At 45.0% G+C, this 26,192-nt stretch overlaps 1 protein-coding gene across 5 annotated transcripts in view; it reads left to right on the forward strand.

The window, feature by feature from the left end:
- Positions 1-25,037, forward strand: part of FGD4 (FYVE, RhoGEF and PH domain containing 4) — a 597,812-nt gene extending 572,775 nt beyond the window's left edge. For all 5 annotated transcript variants that reach the window (XM_085652397.1, XM_085652400.1, XM_085652401.1 and 2 more), the window contains exon 17: positions 21,207-25,037. In XM_085652397.1, coding sequence (XP_085508523.1) covers positions 21,207-21,458 — 252 coding nt within the window. In that variant the 3' untranslated portion in view covers positions 21,459-25,037. The remainder of the gene's footprint in view (positions 1-21,206) is intronic.
- Positions 25,038-26,192: the final 1,155 nt, after the last annotated feature.

Here is a 26,192-nt window from a genome sequence, read left to right on the forward strand (position 1 = left end):
ATCTTCTTGCGCCTGTTGCCTGTTCCACCTCCTTGGGAGGTTTCATGCTCTCTTCAAAACCGGCTCCTACCTGCCCTTACTGTACTAGGTATGCTCCGGTATGGACATGTTCATGCTCCTGGCTTGTTCTCTCTCTACATATTTATATGTTTATACATTTATGTATATGTGCAGGTTGCTTTGGTATTCCTCTTCCTACATCGCCACCTCTTTTCGGGACTGCGATGTGTGGGGGAGCTTTTCTGAGTTGTTGCAAGTTGCCCATAGGTTCCTCCTTGCTTCCGCTTACTGGGGTGATTTCCCAATTTGACAAATGCTCCCTTTTTGGTGTTCCACACTGTACGTGCCTTTTCTGGAGTGTTTGGTCTCGGATTCTGAGGCTCTTTCCAATTGTTAACGCTACGCCTGCCGGACAGCTCTTATGATGGCAGTGGTCTTTGACTACTGCCTGCAAGTCTATATTGTGGGTTGTTTCTCGCTTTGGCTTCATACTGCCTGGTCGGGCACTCTTAAGCTTTTTGTATAAGCCACTTTGAGGTCTCTGTGGCCGTTTGCCTGCTGCGTGTTTCTACCTGCTTCTGCAGGTTTAACATGGATGCAATTTCCCCCTATTTCCCCTTTTTGGGATTGGGTGTGCACTTGGTATGTTTCTTGTCCCGCCGCCTATTCCAATCGCATTGCTCAGGTTCTAGCTCTTGCTTTTGGCACCTGCTCCTTCAGCCTTCCTTCTATGGGCTAGTCTGTTAGGCTCTGGTTGCATCTCTTCTGGTTCTTTTAAACTGAGTCGGTGTCCTAATTTTGCGCCATTCAGAGAAGAGTCGACCGCCCGATCGTGCTCGTTTTATTCTGGGAATGATTGCCAGATTATGTTCGCTCGAGCGGAGGTTAAGTTGGGGCTTGTAGGGACTTATCAAGTTTTCCAGAATGGAGGGACCTTCTCCATGCAGGATCTTGTAGGTTATGCATAGGGATTTGAATCGCACCCGTTCCCTCACCGGGAGCCAGTGAAGTGATCTTAGTGCTGGCTTCGCCGACATATACCGACTAGTTCCCGTCAGAATTCTGGCAGCATAATTCTGCGCCACTTGTAGGGTCTTAAAAGTGGATACCGGTGCCCCAAGATAAATCGCATTCCCGTAGTCAATTCGGGATAACACCAGAGACTGAACTACGGTTTTCCTTGCTTTTTCAGGAAGTTGGGGCAGGATTTTGCGCAGGGACTTAAGTATCCCATGACAGACTGCAGACGTCTTTCTGGCCTGCGTATCGAAGGACAGGGCGTTGTCCAGCCAAAAGCCCAAACTCTTTATTTTCGGCTTGGGCGATGGTCTGGCACCCATGCACGCCGGCCAAGCTAGACTTTCGGGAATATCCTGTTTTCCTAGGAGCATCAGCTCAGTTTTTCCTCCATTGAGTCTGAGCTGAGACACGTGCATCCAATTTACCACCACCTCCAAACAATTAGCCAAGTTGTTCGGGGGGGCATCTGTTTGCTGCAGGGAAAACACCAACTGGGTGTCGTCCGCGTAGCTTATTAGCTGGATGCCGAACGGAGTTACTAATTCCGCCAACGGGGCCATGTAAACGTTGAACAGTGTGGGGCTAAGGGACGACCCCTGTGGAACCCCACACTGTAACGGGAAAAGGCGAGAGCAGTTGTTTCCGTCAAACACTTGAAAATATCTTTCCTCAAGGAAGGATCTCAGCCATTCCAAGGCTTTCCCAGCTACTCCGATATTTTGAAGTCGCGCCAGCAACAGGTGATGACTTACCGTGTCGAAGGCGGCACTGAGGTCCAGAAGGATAATGGCCGCGCTGCCACCAGCATCCAAAATCCCTCTGGCCTCTTCTACCACCCTCAACAATGCCGTCTCCGTGCCTTGTCCCTTCCTAAAACCCGTCTGGGATGGGTGGAGAAGCTTGTATTTCTCCAGAAATGCTGCCAATTGAATATTTATCAGTTTTTCGGTTAATTTCCCCATCCCGGGTAACAAGGATATCGGGCGATAATTCGCCAGGTCTCCTGGGTCGAGGTTCGGTTTTTTAATCAAGGATCTCACCATGGCTCGGGGGGCTCGCCTCAGTATCCTCATTCTTCAATGGGACTCCCTTCTGTGGAACATTGGTCGCACCCTGTCTGGGGAGGGTCCATTTACAACCCTCCCCCACTGATGAGTTGTTGTCTCCTCTGTGGAGGGCTACCGAGGCCGGTGCGGCTTTATTGAGGAGGGTCTCATTGGCCACCAGCATTTTGAGCATGCAACCCCCTTCTGCCCCCTTATCTGTTGACCCCTTGCTTGAGGTCCTTCATCGGGGGTCCGGGACTGTGGAGCCGCTTCTACCCTTTGAGGCTTCCCTTTATGATACCCTTTTAGGTACCTGGGTCCGGCCGGCTTCAGGCGATCCGGTGGCTTGTTCAGTTTTGCACTGCCACCGTCCAGTTCCGCATGATCCCGTCTGTCTTTTTGTACACCCTGATGTGCAAGGGTTTGTGTTGCAGACTGCTTTCCCCGCCCTGCCTCCTCTAATGCTTCCTCCCTCTCGGGAGTCCAGATGGCTAGAGTCATGGGGCAGGAACGTCTTTGCCTCCACTAGTGCGGCCCTACTATCAATCAATCAATCAATCATTTCCATTTATAGAGCGCGCTACTCACCCATGAGGGTCTCAAGGCGCCGGGGGGGGGGGCGGGGCGCTGCTACTGCCAGGTCTTGAGGTGCTTCCTGAAGCTGAGATGGTCCTGGGTCAGTCGTAGGTAAATGGGGAGGGAGTTCCAGGTCATCGCTGCCAGGTAGGAGAATGATCTTCCCCCGGTGGTGGTTCTGTGAATCCGTGGGACGATGGCGAGGGCGAGGCTGGTGGAGCGAAGCTGGCGGGTGGGGGTGTAGAACGAGAGGTGTCCGTTGAGGTATTCGCTGCCCATGTTGTGGAGCGCTTTGTATGCGTGGGTGAGCAGTCTGAACGTGATTCTTTTGTTGACGGGGAGCCAGTGGAGGTTCCTCAGGTGGGTGGATATGTGGCTGTGGTGAGGGATGTTGAGGATGAGTCGTGTGGAGGCGTTCTGTATGCGCTGGAGGCGATTCTGACGTTTGGCGGTGGTTCCTGCGTATAGGGCGTTCCCGTAGTCCAGACGGCTGGGCCATGGGAGACTGTTCTTCTGGTTTCTGTGGGGATCCATCGGAAGATCTTTCGAAGCATGCACAGGGTGTTGAAGCATGAGGATGAGACGGCGTTGACTTGTTTGGTCATTGTGAGATGAATCCCAGGTTGTGTGCGTGGTCCATGGGTGTCGGTGCGGTGCCCAGCGCCGAGGGCTACCAGGAGTCGTCCCAGGCAAATGGGGATTGTTCGAGGATGAGGACCTCCGTCTTGTCCGAGTTGAGCTTAAGACGGCTGTGCTTCATCCATTCTGCTACCTCTTTCATACCTTCCTGAAGGTTGGTTTTGGCGATGGCTGGGTCCTTGGTGAGGGAGAGTATCAGCTGGGTGTCGTCGGCATAGGAGATGATGTTGATGTTGCGTTCGTGCGATGGCGGCGAGGGGGCTCGTGTAGATATTGAAGAGCGTTGGACTGAGTGAGGATCCTTGAGGCACGCCGCAGATGATCCTTGAATACAATGTGTGTTTCAGCACGGGCTACTTCTGCCCTGTGGGACTCTGCAGAGTCATTGCTTTTGGCCACCTCTGAAGGTGCTCGGGTTGATCTCCTTCGCCTCCTCCGGGATGGCCGCGACCTTGCCGAATTCACAATCTGCTCAGCTTCAGATACTGCGGATTCTTTGGGACGTGCTATGGCGTGCTCTGTTGCCTTAAGGCGTCACGATTGGTTACGCGATAGTGTCTTCCCCGAAAATACCCAGGAGCGATTGGTTGACTTACCCTTTGATGGGTTTTACTGTTTGATGCTCAAGGCGAGTCGGCGGTTCATCGGCTCCTTGCGGGCTTTCGTTCTCCCACTTAGGTCTTCTTAGGCCTTTCTTCCGTGGTGGTACTTTTTCATTTCACATCATTTAGCTGCACTCTGTGTTTTACATGGGAGGTGAGCCTTACGTCTTCTTTTCCTGTGGTCAAGAGTGATTACCCTTTTATTGGCATCCCTTGGATGCGTTTTGCTTTGGGCAGCCAGTAGGTCCGTGTTCCACAGATTGCTGTGTCTGGTCCTCTGGCTGTAGTATTGAGCCGGTGGCTCTGCTCGGTTAAGTCATGCGGCTCGGAACTCATGTTAACGGGTTCAGTTCGTTACTGCACTCTTTTGGCCTGGCTTATTGCCCTAAGAGGTGTTCCCATTGTTTGGGGTATGCATACACCATGTGGGGTACTGGTATGCTATTATATAGCTTTGCTCATCTCACCTGGGCCTGGAGATCCTGTGGGCTCCATGCGTTGCTTGGTGATCCGTTGTACGGCGTTCTATGTTTTTCCCTGGTGCCATCTTCTTGCGCCTGTTGCCTGTTCCACCTCCTTGGGAGGTTTCATGCTCTCTTCAAAACCGGCTCCTACCTGCCCTTACTGTACTAGGTATGCTCCGGTATGGACATGTTCATGCTCCTGGCTTGTTCTCTCTCTACATATTTATATGTTTATACATTTATGTATATGTGCAGGTTGCTTTGGTATTCCTCTTCCTACATCGCCACCTCTTTTCGGGACTGCGATGTGTGGGGGAGCTTTTCTGAGTTGTTGCAAGTTGCCCATAGGTTCCTCCTTGCTTCCGCTTACTGGGGTGATTTCCCAATTTGACAAATGCTCCCTTTTTGGTGTTCCACACTGTACGTGCCTTTTCTGGAGTGTTTGGTCTCGGATTCTGAGGCTCTTTCCAATTGTTAACGCTACGCCTGCCGGACAGCTCTTATGATGGCAGTGGTCTTTGACTACTGCCTGCAAGTCTATATTGTGGGTTGTTTCTCGCTTTGGCTTCATACTGCCTGGTCGGGCACTCTTAAGCTTTTTGTATAAGCCACTTTGAGGTCTCTGTGGCCGTTTGCCTGCTGCGTGTTTCTACCTGCTTCTGCAGGTTTAACATGGATGCAATTTCCCCCTATTTCCCCTTTTTGGGATTGGGTGTGCACTTGGTATGTTTCTTGTCCCGCCGCCTATTCCAATCGCATTGCTCAGGTTCTAGCTCTTGCTTTTGGCACCTGCTCCTTCAGCCTTCCTTCTATGGGCTAGTCTGTTAGGCTCTGGTTGCATCTCTTCTGGTTCTTTTAAACTGAGTCGGTGTCCTAATTTTGCGCCATTCAGCGGAGAGTGATCCTTCCTTCTTTCTTTCTCTCTTTCTTTGCTCTGGTATATGGCTCAGGCCATTCTACCTGCCCCCTTTTTAGGTCTCGCCTGGCGAACGCAGCGCGAAGCGCTGTCGCCAGCGAGATCTATTGTTGCTGACTTGCCTCGGAAGTGGGACAGGAGATGGGCACGCGCAGGCTCTTGGCGGATTTGAGTTGGTGTACGCGCTTACAGCCACGCGGCGTGCACATCTCCTGTCCCCCTTCCCTCGCAAGTCAGCATGCAGTTTCACTTTCGTGAACATTCACTCGTTAAAAACGCAGCATTTGGGCATCCGCAGGGCTTTTGGCGCTTGCATGTAACATGTACAGCTGGTGCTTGGTGCCGTGTTAATTAGGCTCGGGGCAGTAGTTTCTTTGTGAACGCGCTCATAAAGACTCGGGCCCCTCTCAATTCCTGAACTATGGCTATGGCGCAGCGGTAAAAATACAAGAACCACACCAGAGAGGTACGATGGACCTGCGCCACCTGTACCTTGGTACCCACATGCTGCGGTAATTACCTAGCCCTCGAACTCCAGTGCTCGCGCCCCTTGCGCCATTTCAATGTGTACATATTAACAGGTTCGAGCCTTATGCGCGCTCCGTCATACTACATGCCGCGCTACATCCGCTAATAGCGAACGGGAGGGTTGGTGCTCAGGGCGCCCTATACTGCCTTCTTCATTCAAGCGTAAACAAGCGGGCCCATTCCTTTTTAGCGCTGGGAGCTAGGCGATTTGCCCAGAATCACCGGATGTTTGAGGGTCGGTGCCGAGACTCGAACTGGATTCCCCAGCTTCAAAGTCCCACGCTCTAGCCATTATGTTGTGTTGCTCTACACAACGCGTGTCGTGTGCCTTGCACCCCTAGGCCGTCGCGCTATCACCCCCCCCTAGGGACAGGATAAAGGATCTGTGATCCCGGCTGTCAGGAAACCCGGTCTGGCTGAAGGGGGAAGCGAGGAGAGAACTCGCGGGCAGTCTTGCCCGAGTGTAATCCAAAGCGGGCCAGCCACCCCCATCGCTGGCTACCCTGGGGCAGTCCCCGGGCAGCTAAACATATCGGCATGAGCCCCCGGTCCTAGTGCCTGGTAGGCAAAGCACTAATGCAAGCGCAATTCAAAGCAACAATGAATATTTTGCAGTCGCTGGGCCGGCATGTACTCCCGGGAAGACCCGCTGGTCATCTTGTACTCCGACTCGGCCTGCTCTCACCTGCTGAACTCCTGCAGCGCCTGCTTCGCCGAGTTCTACGCCCCCTGCTCCAACAAACACACACGCACCAGCCGCCCTCAGCCAGTGCATGCGTATCCCTCAACGCGCGCATGGCGTGCTTTCGCTTTCCCTCCCTCCGGCGTTTCAGCCCACGCTCAGGTTCTCCCGCCCATTGAGGCCCCCTCTCTTCCTCCCTCGCAGCTCTCTCCCCTCCTCTCCCTGCCTCCTCTTCGACCCCCTTTTGTCTTACTCCCTGCCCTTTGAGTCACCTTCCTCCCCCCCTTTGACTACCTAGTGCCTCTTCCCAGCGCAGCCACGCACTGCTCGGTGACCCTCGGCAGAGAGCAGCCCTCGCACGGCCATAAGGATGGAGAACACACTGCTGCTCAAGATGCTCCTGCTGGTGATCCTTACCGGCCAGCTGAGGCTGCGCAGGAAGGTGGGTGCCCCCGGCAGACACCCTCCCCACCCCCTCCTGGCATGTGAGAGTGATCGGCCGGACACCCCCTGCTGGCATGTGTGAGTGTGAACAAGCCTGGCATACCCCTGCTGGCATGTGTGAGTGAGTGTGAACGAGCCTGGCACCCCCCTGCTGGCATGTGTGAGTGAGTTGGAACGAGCCTGACACCCCCCCTGCTGGCATGTGTGAGTGAGTGTGGACAAGCCTGACACCCCCTGCTGGCATGTGCACGTAATCTGCCTGACACCCCGTGCTGGCATGTGTGCGTGAGTGTGAAGGAGCCTGACCCCACCCTTCTGGCGATCCTTACCGGCCAGCTGCGGCTGCGCAGGAAGGTGGGTGCCCCCGGCCTGACAGCCTCTCCTCCCCCTGCTGGCATGTGTTTTGTGATGGTATTGTGTATCTTTATTTTCAGCGTGGTCCGCTTTCAGTGCGGTCCGCCTTGGTCACGCTTGTCTTTTCATATTATCAGAGCTGGTTGTAAATTGCATTAACTGTTCTCTTGACTCTTCGTAAATGAGGTGCCATGGCGGCGGTACCTGCCCATTGATCGCTCGCCTTGCACCCTGGCATGGCAATTCGCAGCATGACCGGACTGAGAAATCATAAGGGGGTGTCCCGCCCAAACAGCCCATCTGAAGCTACGTACCTGCATTTACATTTAGTAAAAACATAATTTTCGGTCGATTTTACCATTGCCAGCACCTCTAAATGGGCCAAGTCCATAATGTAATCTTTTTGGCCGCCTTTGTGTGTGAATTCCCTTCTAGCTGAGTGTGCGGGTTTGTGTATTTCTTTAAAAGTGCATGGGCATGGATGTCTGTGCCACTCTATCTATCTAAGTCAATCTGGCTGTGCGTGCGTAAGGCTTTTATGATTAAGATCTAAGAATCCGCCTCGGGCACCACACAACCCCTTCGTTAACGCCTTTCACAGCGCAGCAGTAAATGGAACAAAAATTTCTTGGAAACCTACACGCGTCCCCGGGCGATTCAGGCTGGGTCAGTACTGCCAGCATTCAGCTTTTTGTTTCGTTTCTTTAATTGAATTTAAATATATTAATCAGCAGTTGAATTAAAAAGACATCCTGTGCATTTGAAGGCCGCAATCACTGGAGGAACGCCTGGCCCACCTTTCAACGCAACCACGGCACAAGTTTTCACGTTTTACAAATTATTTATGATTAATTATTTTGTTATTATGCAACAATACTGTATCCTGCCGTCGAGATGGAGAGAGTAACTGAAACATTTTGCGAATGTTCGACCTGGCACCCCGTCACCCTGAGGTTAAGCAATTGTTTGGCATTGGAGTCTGGAGCTTGTTGCTTTCTATTGAGAGGGATTTTTGTGTTCATCGTTATTTTTGTGTAGCTGTCTGTTGGCAATAGGCCTCGCATTACTAAAAATTTGAGCTATTGGTGTTGCATTATTATTTGCAACGCCAAAAGCTCAAACTTTTACTAATGCGAGACCTATTGCATTGCAAATGCTTGTTAATATGGGTATGGCGTAGCGCCATTCTGGCATTTTTAGGATATCTCCCATCCCGTTATTTCTGCTCTTCTGAGCTGCTTGGGTTGCTGTCGGGCTGTTTCGCCACAGCCTCCTCCCTTTATCCGTCACTCTGTTGCCGGATCGGATGCTTGGCGCTGTCTGTTAATCTGTCGCAGACCCACCTCCCCTTTGGGGTATGGCTGTGGTATCTATTATAAGTTAAGGAACCTGCGGCTAGATGTCTCTATCAGATATATGAGTTACTTACCTTCAGTAACGATGTATCTGGTAGAGACGTTGTCTAGCTGCAGATTCCTTAACGCCCACCCAGCCTCCCCGTTCTGCGAGGGCCTTGCCAAGTGGGGTTCTCCGCTGGCCCCCCTGTTACAGTTGGCATTGTTTTTTTCTCTCATTGGTGCTTACATTGTTGCATCCCTTTGAGACTTGCCATAATACCACTGACTCCCTCAGGGGTTTCTGTCACAATTCTACCATTGCCTCCCTCTTAAAGGTTTCTTATCTGTAGAATGAGGCCTTTTCGATTGTCCTTCACCAGGAGATTCCTCTTCCTTTTCTTCTTCTCCTGCTGTCTTCCGCCTTCTCTGTTGGCTCAGGGTTCTGGGCTCCTCTATGGTAGTCTTCTTTGGGGCTCTGTTTGCCTCTGTTTCAGACCTCCGTTACTACAGGGGTAGTGCCAGACTTTTTCATTCCTGCGGTGGACTGTTGTTCTCTCTGTGCTCCATTCTTGCTGGACCGCACAGATCTGCACGGTACTGACAGTCTATTTTTGTCTGTTATTCTGCATGGTACTAACAGTCTGTTTATGTCTGAGATGTTCTTCCCTTCTTACACTAAGGATGGGTCTTCACTTAGCTTGCGAGGTTCTTTCTCACAACTTTTTCACCTATATGTAGGTAGTGTCTAATTCTGTCTTTTACGATGGTGTCTGCACCATCCTCCTTATTTATTCATGAATTTTCATCCATCGCACACTGTTCCCATCCTTTCTCCGTTTTTTTATTGGTGGCTCCGCGTCGGGTCGCGGAAAAGTTTCTCCGAAGAAAACTGACGGCAGAGCACCGGGAGGGACTTATATGGCCTCGCTGACGTCACGTACGTGGACGCCGTCAGGGCGGGGTCGTGTGGCGACATACCCAGCGTGCAGAGGTGCTGCTGCAAAGTTTTTTCCGGATCCAGTCTGACACCTGGAGATATTCTAAGTTAAGGAATCTGCGGCTAGACAACGTCTCTACCAGATACATTGTTACCGAAGGTAAGTAACTCCTACTATAGAACCTTAATTAAGGAAAATAAAATCAAGTTTAATACAATAATTAGACAGAAATTGGAATGATTGTATTATCAGGGGAGACTCGGAAATGTTGACAACTAGTAAATCAGGGGTAATGTGACCTCATTGGCTTATGTAGTTACTAAGGATTTGTAGGTCATCAATTTGTTGAAATTGTATAGTCATCCAAATGGCCCTTTGTGGCTTCCTATAATGTGGATAATAACCATTTTGATTGATGTATGAAAGTATTAGAGAAGTAGTCCAGAATTTAACCTTACCAGCTATGGTGCTGAAATATAGTGTGCATTGGTGGGCACAAAGATTATTACCTTTTTTCCAATGGGTAACCCAATCTGGCAACTTTCCAGAATCCTGGGAAGCAGGCATGATGAAAACCGTATACATAAGGGGCTACTTAACTCTTCCATCTAACTATCAGCTGATACGTTTGATAGATGGGATTGCTAAGATGTGGTGGAAAGTTTTCCTCCAACATCTGAAGGCATGGATCTTGGAGAACAGCTTGTTTGCTCCTGAACAAGTCAGTTTCCATGAAGGTCATGCTATCTTGGATTATTGTTTTTCTCTTTGGGCCTTTGAATGTAATTCAGTGGAGCACATTTATAGTATATACAGTTGCTTCATCAACTTCTGCACAGTATTTGATCTGATTGATTGAGTGTCTAAAGGTTTATTATTTGCTGAGAAATATGATAAATGCTTTCAGTGCCTAGGAGGACACAACATGGAGAGAGCCCACTCCCATAAATAGTTAGACCTGACTATCTCTGGTTCCTTCAGGTGGGCTAAGTATTTCCATCAGATGTCTGTTAAGGCCCAAGTAACCACTGGAGGACTAGCTAAATTAAATCATCCATATGGGTCTTAACTTTATTGCAGGATTTAAAAAGTAGAATGGTTCCATAGCTGAGCTATAAGCTTGTGACACAGAGCCACCTGAGATGATATAGAAAGCCACTGTTTGAAACATATTTTAAATCTTCCACCTAACGCTACTGTACGGGTGGTTAGGCGGGAACTGGGCTCACATCATGATTTACATTGGCAGATACTCAACTATTGAGGTTTGATCACCTTAGGCTTGTTGAAGGAAAGATAAATCTAAACTTAACACTGGAAAGAGATATAAAAAGGTGAATGAGCCTGGGCAAGGAAGACCTTAAGGGAGATTCTCGCTATGTTCTTGTAAAGACCATACTTGACTCTAGAATAAAAGTTTTTTTTTTTTTTTTTTAAAGGTCTAGCTTTAATCAATGGGTCGCTTTAATGACAAAGGATGTACTATCTTTCTAGGTAGGAGTAAACCCCATCAGTCTGGAAGTATTATCATCTCCTTGGAACGAACCAACCTGCTCAGTCAGGCATGTATTATGGTCTCCATTTCTGTGGCAGTTATCCATCTTCACACTCACGAGGGTTGATCATTACTATTTTATTTCTTCCGAAAGTTTTTTATACTTTAGATCTCTTTTCACTACATTAGAGAGAAAGAGCTCTGGTCAGGCCATTACCTTCAGTTCCACATCACCTCCCATTCTCCACTCAGACCATTCCTCTTTGATTGTAAATTAACTGCAAGAGAGAGAAAAGTTACTTTTTGTCTTTCCCTCCCAACGCAGGTATGGACTTCCATTCCTGTTTCTTGTCAGTTTTCCAACGTCTTCAAAGGACCCACAAAAGGTGTATCTTTGGTATATCTGCTCTGAACACGCCTCTAAGTTGTGTGCTAAGTGCCGCCTCTTGCACCCGAAGGTGATTTGAGACCCAGAGGTGAAGTTGTATGCTGCTGAAAACAAGAAATAGTTGTGGCTTTGAGTGTGGGTCCCGCTCACTCTCCAAGCCATGGGCTCAGACTCTAACCTGGGCTCGAGGCCGCTTCTGCGACTGTTCATCTTTGCGCTCAAAGTCCTCTGATAAGTTGAAATCAAAGCATAAGAAAACTAAGCAGGTCTCGACCTCATCCTGCCATTCTGACTCCAGAGAGAAGGTGTGAGAGTGTCACGTCATTCCTACTTTTTCAAGGTCTCAGGATTCCTCAGTTGGTCCCTACACTCTCCAACTTTCCCAGCCTGCTGTCGACACTGCTGAAAATGTTCAGTGTGTTTCCATCTCCTTCTGGTATGCCTTTAGGCCCCATGAAACCCAAGGGCCTCCAGTTGGGTTCACGAAACCACTCCCAGTCATCATCCAACCCGACTCTAACCCAGAACCTCAGCCATAGTGCACCTATCCGCAGAGGCTCCATTATCTTTTTGGTTCTGACTGGTCCTGGCTGGTAGAGGATGTGGCATTACTACCAGAGCTACAGACTTTGGAACTGGGGAACCAGGTTCAAGACTCCGTGTCGGCTCAGGGCCCTGTGATTGTGGGCATATAACTTAATTTTCCCATGCCTTAACAAATGAATGTGACCTTTTGAAATGTAACTGTGGCTAATGTAAAGCGCTCCAATACCTTTGGGATGAGTTTTATCTATATAAAACAAAAAAAATGCTATGCCAGAAAGGGGCACCCCAAGATTATGATGATGAGTGTGGAGGGGACTGCTTGCTCCCCCTCATTATACTATGATGCACTATACATTGACTAACAGAAAGCCGGTAGGCTGCATACCTCCTCGTGACTTGCCACTTGGGACACGAAAGGAAGAAAGTGCCCTATTGGCAGTGGTTGTTTGAAGGGAAGCTGAGACACTAGAATTGGAGCTATCCTCCATTGAGATGACCAAATCAAATGTTCTGACATTTTTGTAGCCTGGGCCAGTGACCTCTGAGCCCTTAGTTCTATCTAATGATGCACTCACTGACACTTTGATGTCTACTTGGTCAAAGCCTTGCTCTTCCCCACCTGTGAATTTTCAGGTGGCCAGATATCACAAGCATCCTGATGTAAAGTCTCTGAGCTCCGGCTCTATCTTATGTAGGCACCGACTCCATTATGACTAGAGGAGGTCTCCATCTTCGCTCTCTCGTACAATGGGAGTCAACATCTTTCCTGATTTATGCAGAATCATTGTCATGTCTGCCATTCAAAGCAAGAAGTTGCCTGACCTTATCTTTCTAAGAACTGTGAAAGTGTCAAGCCATTCGATTAATGACACATTTAGGATCATCTTTGCTACATTTGTATGGGTCAAATGTCTACTTTCCACTATGTCAAGGATAATTAAGAACACATACAGACATATCACCAAAATAATGTAGTCTGAATTTACGTCCATTTACCTTATATGTTCATAAGGAAACGTATAGGTCACATACCTTGATTCACATAATGTCAGAAAGTCCCAAACTTATATCAGAAATTCCAGTTTTAGTATATAAAGCCGACCACTTGTTAACAGAAGTCCTTCACCCAGATTATCACCTGAGATTCTGCCAGTGAGGGTCTCACATACTGCTGGCACACTTCACACTTTGAAGCTGCTACATCTCGCCTGAAGCTGATAATGCGGATTCCCGGAGGAAGATCGACTGACTGCTACTGCAGTGTGTGTTTGCCCTTCGCAGGGAACACTATATTCGCGCCTCTGCCGATAAAGGCAGCCTTTTACTGTCAACAAGGTGTTCAGTGTGTCTCTTCTCCCTAAGAAACTCTAGACTGCAAGTTGCTCTGCCTTAAATGCTCTCATAGTATTGCACATAGAAGTAAACAGGCTGATAGGTACTAGATTAATAACATTTTAATAATGCTAGAAATGTTCATTTTATTCTCGTTCTTTATAACATGCCTTTTTACAGTTTTTTTGATTTTCAATGTAGTTGTTGTAGATGTACTGACAAACCAATTGTTCCTGTAGTAATAAATACTTTAATAGTGTTCATTCTTCTTAGTACAGTGTGATTGATACTGTGACTAACGAAATAAGGTTATTTAACTGTTTCCACAGTGCCCTTTAGCCCTTTATGGTATTGTTAGTACCCACGAGCCATACTTCTATATCAATTGCACATTGAATAGCATCTTGCGGGCAACAAAAACTATCTTTCACATTCATCGCTAGTGCATTGAACCAAGTCCACTTGTGCCACACGTGGGTGGGAAAGCATATCTTGTAGAGTTATGCCAAAGTCATAACTTATGCAACAATCCTACCCCAGAGAGTCTTATTGTAAAGGCCTCGACCAGTAAGGTGAATCCTTTTCCAAACACTCCTCAGAATAGGGAATGCAATGGATAAGATGCTTTTCAAAAGCACGTTTTCTTCTGCCAGTCTAGCACTAGAGTCCATAAATGCTGTTTGTCTACTGGGCCACTACACATATACCATTTGGGACATGACCAGTGAGATCTTGCCGTCAGTCCCGCAAGACCTAAGGCGTCTTTGGCTGAGATTATACGTGATGGAAAGGACGTGGCAAAATATGTTACCCATGGATGTGTGGACTCTACGGACTGCCTGGGAAAGCACCAGTGTTGTCGGTAGATGCATGACTGTGAGACACAATTTTCTACGGCGACGTACATTCCTCCCAAATGGATATGCCCTTGAATCGGTCCCACCTTTATGGTAAGAAGGCAGACTCTGCTGTGGAATACTTTAAATACAACGGAGAGGAGTTGGCTTAATGGCTAAGGCGGTCGACCTCGAATCTTGGGAACTGGGTTTGAGTCTCGGCAATGACGCTGAACATCCTGTGATTCTGGCCAAATCACTTAATCTTCCCGTACCGAAAAAAAATGTATGTGTACTCATGTAATGCAACTGGTGCTATGTAAAGCGCTCTGATACCCGATTCGGGTCAAGTTCGCGCTATATAAAACTCTGTAAAAAAAAAAAAAAAAACATAGCTCCAGGGCGCTCCTTGGGGGTGACATCCCAAATATCACCAAAAAAGGGAGAGGAGGGGTGGAGAGAAGCAATGGCCATACTTCCATTCTGCTTCCAGAGACAGAATCAGAAAACAAGGGAAAGTGGAACCTGAACAGGCCAATTTTGTATTACAAGTCCCACAAAAATGTTTTTTAAGATATCCTTACCCACTAGTGTGTTCTAGTGCCATGTTTCATCACCACTAGTGTATCCATTCTAGTGGTATGTATGTTTCATCATCGGGTCACCATCCGGGACACCTGGTATTTCAGGGTTGGCCAAACATCCAAGAAGAGTGGACTTGGAAAATGGATGGGTTGTTACACTCGCTATTGTCTTGTTCCGGAGAAGGATTGGGCCTCATGCCTTTTGTGGACCTTCAGCTTTTGAATGCCTTCTTGTGGAAGGAAGAATTCAGGGCCCAGATACTGTGGACCTCTGCAGCAGAATTTTGTCCTTGGACATTCAGGACGTGTATTTTCATATACTCATCTTGCAGTCCCACAGATGTTTTCTGCAGTTTAAGGTAGGCCAGGAGCATTTTCAGTTTGCCATATTCCTCTTTGGCCTCACCAGTGCACCAAGGGTGTTTAAAAAATAATGGCAGTGACTGGTCACTGCCTATTTTTGGATGTTGAGGATACAAGTATTACTGTACCTTGATGATTAGCTGTCGGATCGCAGTCCGTCGTGGACCACCTCAGGATGACTGCAACAGTTTTTACATTGTTAGGGTTTACTATCAATGTGCCAAAGTCTTATGATTGCCTCTCATAGACTTCCAATTATTGGGGTGATCCTGGACACAGCAGAGTTCAAGACTTACCCTCTTACATAATGAGTCCAGGACATTCGTGCCATGATCCAGGTGTTTCAGGCTCATCCTGAATCACGGTGAGAGCAGCTCTGAGACTTCGTGGCCTCTTAGACTCTTGTATACTCCTCAGCAGCTATGCCAGATGGCACATTCAAGCTCTGCAATGGAGCTTCAAGTTCCAGTAGTTCCAGCATCAGGGAAATGTGGCCAACGCCATCTAGGTCTCAGAGGAGAAGACTCAAGATTTGCATTGTTGACTGTTTGAACACAATTTGTCTAGTGGCAGGCCACTCTTTCTACCCCTACCAAAGCTGGCATTGATGATGCATGCTTTCCTGATGGACTAGTGAAGTCATTAGTGGACGGTGGACGGTGGAGGTCAGGGAGCTCTGGTCTATGGTGGAGGAAGGGCCCCACATCAATCTACTTGAGTTGCGGGCCACTCATCTGGCCATGAAGGCCTGCTGTCCAGCGCAGGACAACAGCACCACTATGTGGTACTGCAGAAAGCAGAGTGAAGTGGGGCTCTGGCTCCTGTGTCAGGAGGTTCTGCTCCTCAGGAGATGGTTGAAGGTCCAGGGCACTTTCCTGTTCTCAAACCACCTAGCAAGATCCATAAATGCTAGAACAGACAAACTGAAAGGCAGTATCTGGCCGATCATGAGTGGTGTCTACATCCCAAGATGGACAGAGGACCATGGCTAAATTTTTTCGCCAACGACGAGACGGCTGAGTGTCAAAGGTTTTGTGCATATGAGTTTCTGCACGAACACTAGTTAGTAGGCAAATTCCATCAGGAATAGAATGTGGGACTCCTGTACGCCTTTCTGCTTCTTCATCTGCTATCCTTAGTTCTGAATAAGATCAGGAAGGTCCGGGCCCACATCATCCTCGTGTGGCCAGGAGAGTGCGGTTCCCAGAATTCCTGGACATGAGCCTCTGTCCTCCAAACAGTCCGCCACTTCACAAGGACCTTCTGTCTCAGAAAGAGGGCAAGGTCCTCCACCAGAATCTACATCTACATACATGGAGATTGAGCTGTGGCAATTAAATACATTTACTTTGCTGCCTGTGGTGGTGGATGTCACTCATACTGCAATGCCCCCTTCTACGAAATCCATGTATGACGGCGACTGGGACAAAATTATGGCCTTGTTGGTGTTTGCAAGATTGGATCTTCAGAGCCGATGGACATCCTTGTGTTTGTGTCTTTGGCCCAGCAATGGCCTCCAGTGATCACTATACATGTTCCCTTACAAACCGTTTGTGATGCCACAGTGGGATCATAACTTGATATTTATGTTTTTCATGTGTACTCCCTTTGAGCCAATGAGTAGCTTATCACTCTGTCTCCTGACTTTTACAGACTGTCTTCCTCATTGTGATTAAATCAGCTTCTCGCCTGAGTGAACTACAGGCACTTTCTGTACAGCAAACCACCAGCTTTTTCCCAGAAAATTGGTGTTGAGGACTCTGGTGGCCTTCTTACCTAAAATCGTGACTTCCTTCCACATTGGGCACTCCATCACTCTACCAGTATTCTTTGCTCCCCCCATGCCCATGTTTAGGAGCCTCAAAAGACTTAGGCTTTCCACTCCATTTTACCAAGGACAATTGAGTAGACAATCAGCTTTTTGTGGGGTTCTCTAGTGCAAAGAAAGTAAAGGGGGTGCAGAATAAGACCATGTTGAGGTTGACAGTCCTCTGCATTAAGATCTGCTAGTCAACGGCCAAGAATCCGCCCCTGAAATGTCCGAGAGCCCATTACACCAGGGCTAAAGCTGCTGCCCACTATATTGGCATGCAGAGTGCCAGCCTTTGACATCTGCTAGAATGCAACATGGGCCAAAGTACTACTGCCTTGGCAGCCAACTTCAGCGGAAATACATTTCACCCGTTCGATCCTGCAGGACTTTTCAGCCTGAGTATACTGCACAGACCCTCCATGTGAGGAGGCACTGCTTTGGTATCTATTCCAAGGTGAGGAGTCTGTGGTTAGAAATATCCATCGGAAGAACAAATTCCATACCTTTAAAAAAAAAAAATCTTTTGGGTGAATAGTGTATCTAAAGACAGATTCCTCACTGCCCTCCCATTTTCCCATTCTGTAGAGTGGCTTCTTTTTAACAGCCAAAAATATCCCAATTTAGTAGTCAACACACTATTGCCAAAAATTGCCACGCTCCACATCTGAAGCCATGTATAGAGTACAGAAAGGAAACTGACATCAGTGCACAGGGGTGCTGCTTATATGCATCTCTGCTCCGTCACTTCCAGGGCAGTGTGTTGTCAAATTATGCTGCAGTACTACTATGAAAATGTTTCCGTTTCTAGTCTGACACCTTGGGAATAGTCTAAGTTGAAGAATCTACAGTTAGCTAGAGTATCCACAAGGAAATGCGTTTTCGAAGGTAAGTAACTTGTTTGTCAATTCCATTTAGTCTTGCAGACTTACAAAGATTTGTTTTCTATATACCCTTTTTGGTTGAGATGGCTACACCCTTTTTACTCAGTGGAGAATGGGGGAAAAATCCCTTACCTGTCTTTACCCCTGTCTTTAATCTTTTTGTGGGATCCCTGTCCCCTATTATAGACAAGCTCTGATACTCTCTGGAATGAGCACAAAATTAAATAATTCGCTTTTTTCAGTATTTAGCTTGCATGCTGTGTGGCCTGGCAGGATCTACCCAATAGATAAGGCCATCTCTTACCCCATAGGAAAATATGCTCTCCCCATGTGAGTACGCATGCTTGCAAGACATATCGCAAGGTGATGGAGATAATTTATTGTCTGGCAGTATAAAGTAGTCGCTGTCCCCACCTGGCTAATTAGCTTCAAGATGTCAGTCCCTAATTCTCTCAGTATTGCACTGTAATTTTTCTACTTTCTTAAAACATTATTGAACCAAATTGCTTTTTGGGTTTCCCAAAGAAAGGACTAGAGTTACTTGAAAGGGGTTGTGAGGGACATCAATATCCCTAATTGTAAATTCCCTTTGTCAGTAGGCATTGCCAGTTTGTCCCTGGATCATGTATCAGACGAAGAATTGATGATTGATGATAAGGGGAGCACTAGAACATCCTGATAACCTTTCCAACTAAATATTATTTCATGCATAATGATTAAAATCTTTCACCTCAGACGTCAATATCACTATTAACTACATACATTTTACCCAAATGGATGTGACTTATGAAGTTAGGTCAGCTGTTCTATCAAATCCATCAGCCCGAGGAGGCGGTATATTTTTCGGCAAAGCACATGTTGGCTGTTATACTGTGACTAAGGGTGCTAAAAAGAATTTGTCGTAGGTAGTACCATGAGCGATCGATGAGTAATTCTTTGGCATATTGGATTATTTTAGCAAATAAGGGAAGTTTTAGTGCGATTCAACCTTTTTTTCTATGGTATATATTAGAAATCACGATATGATGCTGTGCTCTTAATTATGTATTAGTTATGGATCTTTTTTTAAATGTCTTTGTAGTTTTGTATAAGTATTGTAGGCCTCTCTAAAATGGCTTTTTTAAGTTGCAAATATATTTGAGACTCGCCTTCACAATGTCCTGAGAGGTACAGTTTAGGGTATGTCTCAGTAGACTTGAGTTCATGCAGGGCCATTGGGAACTTCCTCTTATGCCCCAAAACCTAATTTGCAGAGTTATAAAACAATACTCGAACAGCTCAGAGAAAACCAAGCATTACAAAGAAAACCGCATCAGAATTAACTTGAAAGCATTGTCAGAAAGCCAGGCAGAGTGCCCAGGTGTGCTCTGTGGTAGAGAGCACTGTCTTCAACAGGATGTATTGCCCATATTGTTTTGCGGTTGTAAAGAAACCAAGTGCACCACCACCCCTTTCCAATGTGTTCTATTCCTCCGATAAAACCCTGCGGATTTCAAAAAGAAGGAAAAACTGAAATACATTCGTTATTCTTATCCAACAAAAAGTTCAGATATGCTGACCTTCCGTTAAGCAGCTGTCCTGCACCCTTTTACGGCAAAACATGTGTAAGTACATTGTTGAATTGTCTAGCACGTTAGCTGAACTACCCTTTCTTTGCTATGTTCGCTCAACACAGTAATCGCTATATCAGCGCGTTCTTACAGTTAATGTTGCAGTGGAGCCGCTAATATCAAGAATGGACTCTCCTTGTAGCCAACAGGTCCAGCCTCTCCATGTGGTGAGCCCTAGGAAGATCTTGGGGGAAGGTTATGGAATGTGTGGATAAACGCTTCAGGCATTAGAGTAGAGCTGGGTGGGAGAACTCATGTCAGGCATTCCAGTAAAATACAGAAGCAGAATGTTCTACCTTTCCACGCGCCTGCATGGGCTTTTTCAAAGACTCCAGGCATCAGCCTGTCTGGCTTGTGTGCCATGGTCATTCGCGATAAAGACCACTGAAGTGCCTATATTACCATGAAATTGTTCACTTTGAGCATGTTATCAGTTATACAGAAGCCTGCTCTACGTCCAGTCTGGTTGCAGCTGAACGTCATCAAAGAAGCCTGCATTTCCCTTTCAACCTAAGCTTTTAAACTGTTAAATCTATTTAATCAGCTGTTGTCCATAGCAGCGCTCATCCCTCCCCTGCTGTTGGGTGCCCTCTGCTCCCAGAACAGCCTATTGTCTTGTCCTATGCCTCCCTATCCCCAAGGAGAGAACTTCCTTTCATCTCAGATAAGTTGGCCCCACATAAACACAATAAAGGCTGTATAAATGTAGGGATTTGGGTGCATTTTAAGACCCTATGACCGACTATATTTTTTATTTATCAAATAGCGTCCACCATTGCCTACTAGCGCTGCTGAGAGCAGTCCTTACTCGCACCTCATGCCTCTGCACTGTTCTCAATACCTTGGAGAAGTTGCTTCCCTATGGGTACCCCTGGAAGGGCCCTTAAAGTCAGTACTGTGGCACGATCAAGTGCACATGCACTTTAAAGGGCATTGCCAAGTTGGTTTAGGAGAATATGCACTTCCATATGACAGGTAAGGTAAATAAATGTTTCAGTGAAAAAACTTGGGATGTGTTCAAACAAATGTTCAAGGAGCTACACTGTACTCGAGCCCTTTTTAGAACTATATTTATCACATCTTGCACTTGTTGCATCGCATCTTATTATCTTTTGTCCTATATCGGTAAGCTATGGTTAAGCTGTGATCTGATTCAGTAGAGTTAAGTGTTATATTTCTGGCAAATCCTTGCTAAATGTGTCGTAGATTGTTACTGCATTTGGGCAGAGTGTCCTCTTAAGAATTTTATTCTAGGTTTTCCTTCCGTACTTACCTGTCAAGTGGATTCTTTGAATTTAAACATTTAAACCTATCTCTTGGTCGGGGTGTGGGGGCAGTGTGCAGGTATGCGTTATTGTCAGAGCCTGTTTGTACACTGCTGTCAACTAACCCAATTCTCTGGTGAGGCACACCTGCCATATTCAGGTCTGAGTTCCTTATTATATATCCTTAAACAACGGGTGCAATTTCCACCAAAAGGTAGAAATTGCTGTGTTATGCTGTTAATACTAGGTTACGTAGCTCCTTAACTGTTGTTTAGCCAAAGAGAGTGTTCGAACCATGTTATCACAGTAAACAACATTTTTCTTAAGAAAATCCGGATTACACATTACATATTCTGAAAAGGCATAGAGAGACGTGTGCACTGCAACACTGATCCTGGACTTGTAGTTGAATTAGTCCTGCTGTGTCACTCACCACTTAGTTGCTGTAGAGTGTACGCTGGAGAAACAGTGCTAGAGCCAAACAATGTTTTATTCTCAAAAAACAATACCAAAAATTGAAAAACTAAATTTTTGCTTTATTTTCTAGGACGTTAAAGCTAAGGCAGCCATTCCGTTGGTGGGCTACACTGTGGATGAAGCTCTAAGAAACTCTGAGTTCTCTCACATTTTCAGACTAACCCAGTCGATATCCGTGCACAATTTTGCGGCGGACAGCGAGGATCTGAAGCAAAAATGGCTAAAGGTTATCAGCATGGCTGTTAAAGGAGAGACACCCAAGTGCCAAAACGATCCACACGTCAGTTTGGAAGAACTTCATGAATCTGCATCACAAAGCTAAAATTTTACATCTCTTGCCATACTCTTCAAGGGCAACCTAAAAATCCTCCACGTGAAGCAGTTGGAGCGTGTCTAAAACTGCAAACCTTGACGACAAAACAGTTGATTTATCCCTCACACATCTTTTGTGCATTCCACCCAGTTACCCTGATAATCACTGTCCAGTCAGGGAGCAACTTAGGGTACGTGACGATTCAGAGGTTGGCTGCGTGGCTATATGATGCAGAGTCGGTGTGAATTACAGACTTACAATTTGTGACTGCCACATAGAACTCTTTGCTTTGTTATTTATAGGCAGTCTAGGTAGTTTAATGAGTTTTATGAGGTGGAATAGTCAGCCCCTCTGTATTGCAATGCAGGTGACTACACCCACAGGTCGTTGTCTGATCCTTATTCCATTGTATTCCCGGAACCTCCTCTTTTAATTCACTTTGCGGATGAAGAAGAGCGATCATCATTGCTGAAAAATTCCAGGAAAACCACTTGGAAATTACAAATTGTGTGGTTGTATGATCAGTCGCAGTATGAGTTGCATCTGGGAAGTAAAAAGTGGGGGTAGCAGAAGTAATAATTAATTCAATTTCAGGTGTCCTTGAAAACCAAATCTAAGCTTTAAGCACTTTATGATGAAGTATCTTTTGTGTATAGTAATCCTTTTCTGAAAGTTATGTTCACATGTTTGGAAACTATTTTGGCACAGTTCTTAAAACTCAAAAATGTGTATTTGGTTCGAAGCTATTTGAAGAAATCAATGGAAAACATGTAATGCTATTGTGTCATTTTGATGTTGTTCATTTTTAGCCTGCTTTTTTCCGTGTTGGTTCAAATCACTGAGGCCACACTGCATCCACTGACACATTACGGAGTCGAACACAGGAGTCACAGATATCTATATTAAGGGGTAAAAATGCAGTACAATTAAAAAAGTGAGCCCCTTACTGACTGTGCCCCTCCCAATTTATCGCAAAACTAAAATTTCATTTTCTCCCAAATTTTTCGCAAAACTAAAATTACATTTTCTCCCAAATTTGTATTTTAAAATAATATTTTTCACTATTTTCTGCCCACCAGCACAATGAAAAAAAAATGAAGGTGGCACAAAGTAATATATAAAAATGTGTGATTTCTCACAGTAGACTTCAGGCACAAATATTTTGGAAGCGGATGTCCTTCACAATGCTCTGATAAAGGTCAATGCAGTTTGATAAAATGGAAAGTCAGTGTTAGCAAACTTTATGTTGGCTGGTATTAAGCAGAAATCGTAACAAAAAATTAATTTGAAAATTGATTGACTTTTTTGACTCTGTTCAGTAAAAACAAATGATTTTAGATATGTTTTAACTTCTTTTTTTGAGAAAAGGTAGATAATTTTTGTTTGTGCTGCATAGACAGCTTTTTAATACCCTTTCACTGTTCACCTTTGTTTGATGTAATCATATGATCCATATGCCAGCATAAATTCAATGTTAAACAACGGGGTCTTTTCTCTGGAACTGTTACTTCAGAGGTAGGAGTAGGCAGTCAATTAAAAGCAGCAGCTCTGCACATTTATTCATTTCCATTCCATAAATGCAGTATAAAACCTCAAAAAAGGTGTTTTCAGGTTTTCGAGACTGAACAAACTGTATTTTATTAATGTTGTTTGGCTACTTCACCATACCAGAGAAGGATTAAATAGTTATATATACGAGCAACAAGTAGGAAATAAGTAGATTCTGTGGTTTTGTATGTTTTGACACATTTTATTAAAGCCTGGAACCACTGTACTTCCAAACAAAACAGATGCCTCGCAAGCACCAGCATTATAATTTATTGTGGATCCCGAATAGAATAGGATGAATATGATGTTTTTGTTACTAGCTAAGGTAGAATTAATAAACTGGACATATATTATTCTGATTTCAGCAGGCTTGGAAACATATACAGAACATATGATGTGTTAACAATGGTACAGTTGTCAATATTTAATGTGTTTGCAGGAAAGACGTCTGTCTGTTACAATTGACACAACAAAGGTGTGGATGAAAAAGTCCCAGAACAATTGTTTAGTAGACGGTGTATAATTTTGTAAACAGTATTACAGTGGAAGTGGACATATAACTTGTATGAAAAGCAGGGTATTCTACTCATAGTGGGCCTGAATTACCATCAGAAGATGCTACCAACTCATGAATAATTGCTTATCTGGAGCCCTTTGCTGTGCTGTGGTAATGAGTCACTAAGGCGTTCATTGCTTGTATTACATTAAAGTCAATGTTTAATGTTAAACTGTCTATGTGTTTTACACATTGACTGGTCAATTGGGACCAGGGTCTATATAACAGTCCAGGTAGTAGGAAGACAGCAAGGCAGTGAATATATCATATACATACAGATTTTAATATGGAAGAGAAATCTGTTTCAATTTTATCTCAAATTGAAAATCCCAAGAGAAGAATATTCACAAAGTACTCCGTACTTTTATTGTATGCATGTTGTTAATTGCAGCTGGGACAAATAATGAACAGTAATAGTGGAAGCCAACCAGGTTAGAAGCAAAACATGTATCCACTGGAATACTTTTGCAAGATGTAAGTCCAAATGTTGGTGTCAATATATGTGGCAAGCCACATATCATGATGTTCTTTGTCTCTTCATGGAATGAAGGGTAAAGTTCCGTGATTGGGCAACTGGCAGGCACCTCTGTGATGTTGAGGCAGCTTTTGCATGAAATTGCTGGTTAATGTGGAGCCTGCTTACGGGCCACAATGCCATAAATGTGGCCTCAAAACTTATTTTAATTCAACTCCTGGGATCTATGCTGACATTCCTTTTTTAAAATTTTGCGCTGCAAATACCCATCATCGAATCATTTTTGCCAAATGATTTACAAATCTATTGACTTCACAGCAATTTATATCTCTACACCATTGTTCTGCCAGTTGTTCCTACTGAGATGATGCGAACTTTTTAAGTTTTCACTTTGGCCTCATAAAATGGCACCTCTGTGCATATCGTTTACTGTAAAATAATGGTGTATCCGGGGTCCTCATAAAAAATGTGGTTTTAGCACAATAATTTTCTGTTTGCTTTCTTTCAGTGTATTGATAGCCCTTAGGTGTAAGATGTATCCAAGGGAATGGAACTGCCATTTTTGTATGTGAAGTGCAGTCTCTTTAACAAAAACAAACCTTAGCAGTGTGTCCCAGGTTTTTGTCTGTGAATGTATATAAGCTTTTATCAAGGCACTTAAGCTTGCCATGAATATCTAGTTGACATGAACGTAATTTGTTTTGTTAAAAAAAAGAACTTTTTTAGTTAAATGGATGTAAATGTTTGTTGTTTTCTCATATGGTTGAAAAATTCTAAATCTACAATTTGGTGCATAAAAGTAAAAAGTGGCTATTTTCCTGTCCATCAAACAATGAATGTACAATATTGGATGATACTGTGAGTGTGTGTGTATATATGATGTAACATATGTATATTCAGACATGTAGGGAGGGTGGGTTTTGAGAGTATTGTAAAGATGAAGCACTTTAATTACTGCTAAATTAGTTGGCAATTTGTATCTTGTAAAATAAAATCATCATTAAATCTGTATTGTTTACTGCGACATGATGGAATTTTGCTATTCGTTTTTTAGATCTTTTGTATGTTGGTTTCTGCACTATGAACCTCCTATATACAAAATATTTTTGTGGAATTAACTGTAGATATTGTGTTTTTCCTGTAGCCAGTATGACATGTTGGAAACAATTAACACGCAAGTAAAGAATAACAATTTCTCCATTCATTTTAACTGAAAGTTCTGTATACAAAAATAAGCTGCTTACAAAATTCACAGACTGCAGTGCTACAACTAAAGGAGATGAATCGCAAGACGTAGCCCATAATGAAGATGAAGTGTTAGAACTAAAGGAGATGAATCGCAAGTCTTGGCTGAAAATGAAGATGAGTAAATGCAAGAAAGCTTAGATGAGCTTCTGTGCAAGTATGCAGTGGGCAACTCACTAACCGGGGGACTCAACTTAAAAGCATGCCCACCAAAATATTCCTTTAAAGTTAAGAAAGCACCTTTTTGTTCTTTTTATTGGAATGTGATACATCAATTATATACATTGGGCCCAGTTCTGGAAAGATCCAGAGTACCCAAACTTGACTGATGTGCAGATAAAATAATCGCATGTGTCTTAAAATCACCTAAATGAGATTTGTTCCAATTGAAATTCTGCCATTATGGTTGAATTTCTGAATAAGGAATTGTGCTCAAAGGATCTGAGTCTGTCGGGGTTCCAGGATAAGAACAACCATCTAAAGTTGTTAAACATCTAAACCTTGAAAGTTGTTGGTATTCACCAAACATCTACAGTTAGTTTTGCACTCCAAAAAATGCTTATACATTTACTCCTTTCATTGGCAGTAGTAAATGTGTATTCAGGATGGACAAAGGGAGCTAACAGCTACCAAAACTAATGGTATTTGTTCACAAGGCTTCTTGGCATTTTATGAGTAATACCTAACAAGATGATAAAAGCAACATATAGAACATATCCATTCATTAGGTGGGTCAAAGTCATCAGGAAAGAGGGAGCTAACTGGTAAAAAGATTGTTCTGTACATAAAACACTACAAGTAGAGGTGGATCCTCTTTGTTAAAAAGAAACACTGTAGCTAACTTCTTGAAATGTATTAAGCTGGCATATTGTTGAAGCATATTCCATTCTCCTTTGCTGTGGCTAGTTAAGAAGGCTTT

This window comes from Triturus cristatus, chromosome 4_1 (genome assembly GCF_964204655.1).
Source record: "Triturus cristatus chromosome 4_1, aTriCri1.1, whole genome shotgun sequence".
Lineage (NCBI taxonomy): Eukaryota > Metazoa > Chordata > Amphibia > Caudata > Salamandridae > Triturus > Triturus cristatus.